A 6,276-nucleotide genomic window follows, 5' to 3' on the forward strand; every position below is an offset into this window, starting at 1 on the left:
AACTGCAACATCCTCATGCAGAAATGACTTCTTAAGCAAAAATGTATGACTGCTTTTCACTTGAAAGTCAGTGAGAGATTTTATCCTCACCTGTCTTACAACTGTATCTGAGCTCCTAGTCTTTGACGAAGATCTGAGTGTTTTGAGAACTTCGAGCTTAATCCAGAAGGCCTATTGTAAACAGAACTCCCACTGATTTCAAAATATGTTCCATATATGAAGGTCTACAAAGATCAAGATCTTGGAGGGATTAACACTTTTAGTTTAAGAATTCACACATTTCAGTTTAGCAGTCAGAAAAACAGACACAAGCTACTGTATAAGATTAATTTTTATTGGATATTTTTAAGGGAAGTGTCTGCTAAAGTAGAGTTTACAACATGGTAAATGGTCCACACAATGAAAAAAAATAATCAGTGTTTCATTATGTTGCTAAGGCAATGAACAAATAACAGACACTGTCAAGATAAATAAGGGACTCCTGATTTTCAAGGTTTTGGAGTTTCTTGTGCAGATTCATCCCAATTCTATCTTGTTTGGTCCTTTTGAACCTCTAAGACTGAACCATTTCCTGGAATTCTGCAAAAGAGAAGAGAATATTTACAGTAGAAATATTAAAATGAAAGGATTAGGAGTAAAAGATTAGTGCCTTATCAAGAGATTTAGAATAGGAATGAACAGAAAACAATTATCTGATAGATGACCAGAGGGGAAGAAACGTGTATGGAAGAGACATTGTCTAAACTTCCGCTTCTAAACAACAGATGGAAAGGGAGTGTTTTGCTGATGTTTATAAGGAATAATAAAATGTTCAAGGTAGTTTTAGCCTTCTCTCTGCATAATACTGATCTTGGGCAAAAATAATGGAATGGCTAATACGGAATTTGAGTAAGAAGTTAAGAGCTGAAGTAAAAGAATGAAAAGCGAGTCCATGTGTCTTATTAGCTGTTTGTAATGCTTCAGCAGTTGAGAAGTGTTGATTTAGAGCACAGTCTAAAGCCAAAAACATTGTGCAGTTCCATGCGATTTGATACTGAAGTATTGTGTTGTACAATAAGATATTGTTATTTGGAAGATCTTTTAAATGTTTGGCTTCTGTGAGTTAGAATATCTGATCAGTCCTGTCCCTTAACTGTATTAGTATATAGACTGCTTCATAAATCATGTGTGTTTATTCTGGCACATTTCCTAAGGAACTGGATTTAATTCCTTCCAAAGAAAGAAACAGAAGGGTTCTGTCCTCCTAGTGCAGTGAGCTAGGGAATCTGCACACTGGCACATTCCCTGCGTGCTATTCTCTAAGCCCCTTTCATGCTCGTCTAGGCAGCTTGCTTTTCTCACAGGGCAAGTTGCCATTGGCTGCAAGCCTTTTGTGTGAGTGTGTGCTTCCTGTTCAAAATGGGATACAGAAATATGGAATTATGAGATCAAGAGGTTTCTGCACTGAGCAGCCATTAAATCACACTGGCATTTCCATGGGGTGAGTGCAATATGCTGCTTCCTAGAACAGCTTCTCCTTCCTATCTGGTCCTTAACCTACCACTGAAGATAAATAGCATCCGTCCCCAAGCACAGAGCCTGTTGTGGATCTTGTGTTGGGGTAGTGACGCTTGATCATTCTGTTCTCCTTATTATGCAAAACAAATATTGAACTACGTGCTGCTAGCTCTTGCATATTGTGAATGATTTCACTGACTAGTGGAATTTCTGTTGGGAGGTAACTGCTGTAAATGAGCCGATGTATGTGCTGTTGATGCTCCTGTGTAGAGCTGGTTCTTTCGTCCTTGATTTTACATTTGTTATTACAAGTGATGTTAGTGCTGCTTTACATCAGAGTAAGTGGGAGGAGAAATAAGGGGCGGCTCCTTTCAAAACAACTGGAAATTTGTGAGTGAGTGGCAATGGGAAAGTTCCTTAGGGCAGCCTAGGTGGTTTTTTTTTTTACTTGCTTGTGCAAAAGGAGTTGCAGAGATGAACCTGTAAGATCAGGGACTGTTTCCGCCCTTAAACAGGTTGCTACTGCAAGGGTTTTGGTAAAATCATTGGAGGTACATTAATGTACCATCAACATAAAAAAGAATCACACATCATTTACAACACACCCCGAGGAGCCTTATTCTGTATATAAATAAGTTAATACCTTCAGCCCCAATTTTACCATCCCCATCATGATCTGCAGCTGCCAAGAAGGTCTTGGTTTCTGAGGTGGTTAACACTCTGGCTCCACACTCAAACCTCTGAAGAAAATACCTAGAAGAAAACAACTTTGATTATGATTTTCACAGAATATTAGTCTTTTACGCTGGCTGTATAATCAAACTGATAACTATCTATAAATAAATTATTTACCACAATAGCCAAGTCCTCCAAACACTGCTTTGTTTGACAAGCTAAATCTTAGTCATATACGTTTCTGCTTTGTAAGTCCAACCCTGATAAAGTTGATTCTGCCCACTACCAAAATCCATCCCCCAGGAGTTATTTTTTTCTATATTGAGCATTAAAGGCAGGTATTTACTGATTTGTTTTTCTCTGTAGGGATTATCTACTTAAATACACCTTTCACAATCTGCTGAAGGTTTTATCAACGTTTAGCATAACTTGTGCTCACATTTACAGAACAGTTCTGGAAAGAAAAAAGTGCTGATCTTTGGATAGCCTCTAAATATTTAACACAGAAAATCCTTACTTGAGCTCATCTTCCTCAATAAAGCCACTTTGATCATTGTCGAGAATCCGGAAGATCTCCTTGAGCTGGCTGCTAGTCTTTTTAGACATCCCACTGATCTGAAAGAATTTTTTGGGACTAAAGGAATCTGGAGCTGAAAATAAATTAATAAATAAATTAACCCCAGACCACTGCGTTCACTGTTCCTAAATGGTCTGAGGATGCTGCTTTGTTACATTTTAATTGTTCTAAACATGAATGATAGATAAAGCCTGTCAAAGAATGAATTTTGCCATGTTGCACCATAGCCTCCTAAACATCAAAAAAAATCACATGGGGATAAGTTACAAACTGACAATATAAACCAGTCATGAACAAATATACTGTGATAGCTAAGAAAAGAGATTACAGAAATCTGTTTACAGTATGCGCATGTTCAGTATTCCTTTGGGACTGAATTAAGCTTGCCATGTGTTACACAAAATAATAGATTTTTAGAGTTTTAATTGTTTTCTCACCTTGGCAGTCCCGCAGAGCAGCAGCAATATCAGAAGGGCTTAGAATGTCTGTAAGGCTCATTTTAAACCTATGCAAAACAGTATATTGGAAACAGATTTGTGAAATGCAAATGCATCTTACAACAAATTGCTTTTTCTGTGTTTCGAAGAATACTATATGGCTAACAAGACTTCTAAGGGTAGATGAATCTAACTGACCAAACTGACATCGCTGATATGCCTAAACAAATTAGAGTATTTAGTATATTACTTCCTTAAAAACAGCGGTGCTGAAATAATACTTTTTAATGAGATGGATTACGTAAATGATGTTGTGAGTTGATCAATTTTTTATCATTTACCTGCATCCTATTTAAGTACAGCACATTTTTAAACTCTGTAACTGTTAATCTAATAATTAGTCTTACTGGAATGCATGGCATCTGGTAATACAAATAACAGTATATGCAGTAGAAAAAAGGAAGTCAAGAAGGTTTGCTTCTGTTTTCTCCCCCAACAGCTCTGAAGAATAAAAAGAATACTGATACTTATCTATATAAGGTCCATCCATATGTAATTCCAGCAATTAAAATAAAAATCTTAGAACAATGGTTATTGTACTTACTACTGGTGCAGCTCTGCACAGTAATCTAATTTGATTAATCTCAAGTCAGCTGCTCACCTTTATAGTTTTCTCAGCTAGGTAAAGGAAAAATAGCTGAAGAGATACCAGGCAAAATAGTAATGTTGGCTCTGGCTTGCCACTCTGGCTTATAAAGGATTCAAAAGGTGACAATAACCACTACTTAGGTTACTGTTTCATGGATCAAATGTTTGATTTGAGACCTAGCTCAAATTTCTTCCTTAACTAATTAAACTTTTCTTTCTATTTATATCCTAAGATAATATGGACAAGAAGAACAGTTTTTTTAGTAAATCCACTTGTGCTTAATTAAGTACAACTTTGCCATCAAAACATAGCCTTTCAATCTCCAAGTATGCTGAAGTCTTTCAGTTAACCTCTGGACCTTAAAGTCGCTCATCGGAAGGTGACTCCAGCAGTCAAATCCTTATGAAAAGAAACTAGTTTGGTTTCCCTGAGTCTGTTGATCCTTTGGAATGTATAAAGGAAGTTCGAGATGAAAGATCAGAGGAGACAATGTGTCATTCTGACAAACATAAGTTGTCACTAGGATAGAGGAAAGCATGCTGGAATTTGGGGTTATCTTTCTACAGTAAGCTTAATTTCATATTTCCTGACCATTTTCTAAATTACAGTGCTGTCCCTAATCAGGGGTAGAACAGAAACCAGTGCCTTCAGTGACAGCAAAACTCTGAAACTAGGTAAAGCTGAATAAGCTAATCATGTTGGATTCCTGGGAAGATTATGTATCATCAGATGGCCTACTTAATAATCTATTTTGAATATTTTAAATTACATGGAATCAGTAATAGGCTTACTTGAAGTTGTATGAATCAGACTTTGTTAGTGTGGAGATAGGTTTATATACATTTTACAACATGTGCTCTCACAATCTATTTCCTTAATATGAAATTAAAATTGTAGGTGTAAATAAGTGGGGGTTTATTATATATTCAAGAGCATTAATTTTGGAAAACAAACTTAAGAAAATTGGGAACAGCAGATACGAGGTTTTCCTTCTCAGACAAAAATCTTATTTCCATCTTCAAGGGGGTTTATGTGGACAAAATTCGAGGATGAAGACCAATAAAAAAACGCGTGTATTTTGGTTAGTTTATTGTATAGCAGTCTATTAGGGTATCTAAAGTAATGTTCTCCTAATATATAAGCATTGTTTTATTTTTTAATGAATGGAGATAGCATGGTATGCTGAACAAGTAATATTTTTTATAGTAGCAAAAGTTACAAAGTATGCTGTGGAGTAGAGTAGTAATATATCTAAGCCTTAGTGTAAGTTAATGGACTACAGTGGGTTTACTCCTGATTGGTTTAATGACGGTGAGAAAAGTATCAAGCACAGCAGTTGTTGCATAGCACCTGTTTGTCTGAATTTGGATAGAGAAATACAAGGTATAATTAACACAAAAAAGCAGGCATCATTTAATGATCCTTTTACCTTTTTTGCTATCTATCTCTTTTGTTCGCAAAAGAAAGTGGCATAAATCACAAATAATCACTTACCTTTAATCCCAAATATCAGCTGTCTAGTAATGAAAGAATGCTCTCTTCTCTCTCTTTCAATAGGAAAACTGTTTATAGTAATCTGGAAGAACACTGTCCTGTTAAACCTAAGAACCATGGGCTGTTGTAAATTAGTATTGTCTGATTAAAACAATTTGAACAATGCTGACTTGTACAAGTTGAAGATCTGATCTCAGATCTTTTGGTGTTCTTTCCATTTATCTTCTTCATTCAGTACTATATATTCGTATTGCTTTCTGTCTGAGATTTGCATGATATTATGATCTGGAGCAGACAGTGGCAGTGGGAATGAAGCGCATACTGTGCTTTCTACAGAATCATCCTGAATTAGCTTTCATCCTTGTAGGTACCTTCTTGCACTCTGTTGTGAATTTTCTCCTTTATGGTCATCTCAAGTTGATATGGGTTTTAACAGAAGGTTTTTTTACTGATTCTTCTCGACATTTTTACTGCCAAGATGTTTCTAGAGAAAAGGGTTTTTTTAGACCTCTGTGATAGTGCCATAGATGTTACTTTATAGTAGGCTTCCTTTATTTCTGCTTGCTCCTATGCACTGCTCATTGAACTGCTTGCTTTGTTTAAATTTTTGACTTGCCATACAACACTAATTATTAAAAACTAATAAGAAGGAGGAAATTGAAATGAAGTAGAGGAAAATGATGAGATCAAGGCGAGCAGATAATACTCAAGCTCAAAATACGTCTGCAACTAATTCATGCATTGTATTAAAATATAAGCACCAAATGCTTCAAGAATGGCATCTGGTTATCTCACACACTCTGCCATGGCATACAGGGTGCTGAACTGTTTTTACATATATTCAACAGTAGTAAAGTAGCCAGAATTAGCATTATATTAAAATATGATCTCAAATAAAAGTGAGCTAACTGCTACAATAAGTTCACTATTCGTGCTTACAAAGGGAT

General features: G+C 35.9%; 1 protein-coding gene across 1 annotated transcript; it reads right to left on the reverse strand.

Moving 5' to 3' along the window:
- Window positions 1-323: 323 nt before the first annotated feature.
- On the reverse strand, window positions 324-3,252 carry LOC103913503 (parvalbumin, thymic CPV3). Its single transcript, XM_009319995.1, has 4 exons — window positions 3,187-3,252; window positions 2,690-2,822; window positions 2,141-2,250; window positions 324-579 (listed from the first exon to the last, which is right to left on the reverse strand). Exons 1-4 carry the CDS (start codon window positions 3,245-3,247, stop codon window positions 554-556), a joined length of 330 nt encoding a protein of 109 aa, XP_009318270.1. The 5' UTR covers window positions 3,248-3,252; the 3' UTR covers window positions 324-553.
- Between the last annotated feature and the right edge of the window lie 3,024 nt (window positions 3,253-6,276).

Source organism: Pygoscelis adeliae, unplaced genomic scaffold (assembly GCF_000699105.1).
Source record: "Pygoscelis adeliae isolate BGI_AS28 unplaced genomic scaffold, ASM69910v1 Scaffold242, whole genome shotgun sequence".
Classification (NCBI taxonomy): Eukaryota; Metazoa; Chordata; class Aves; order Sphenisciformes; family Spheniscidae; genus Pygoscelis; species Pygoscelis adeliae.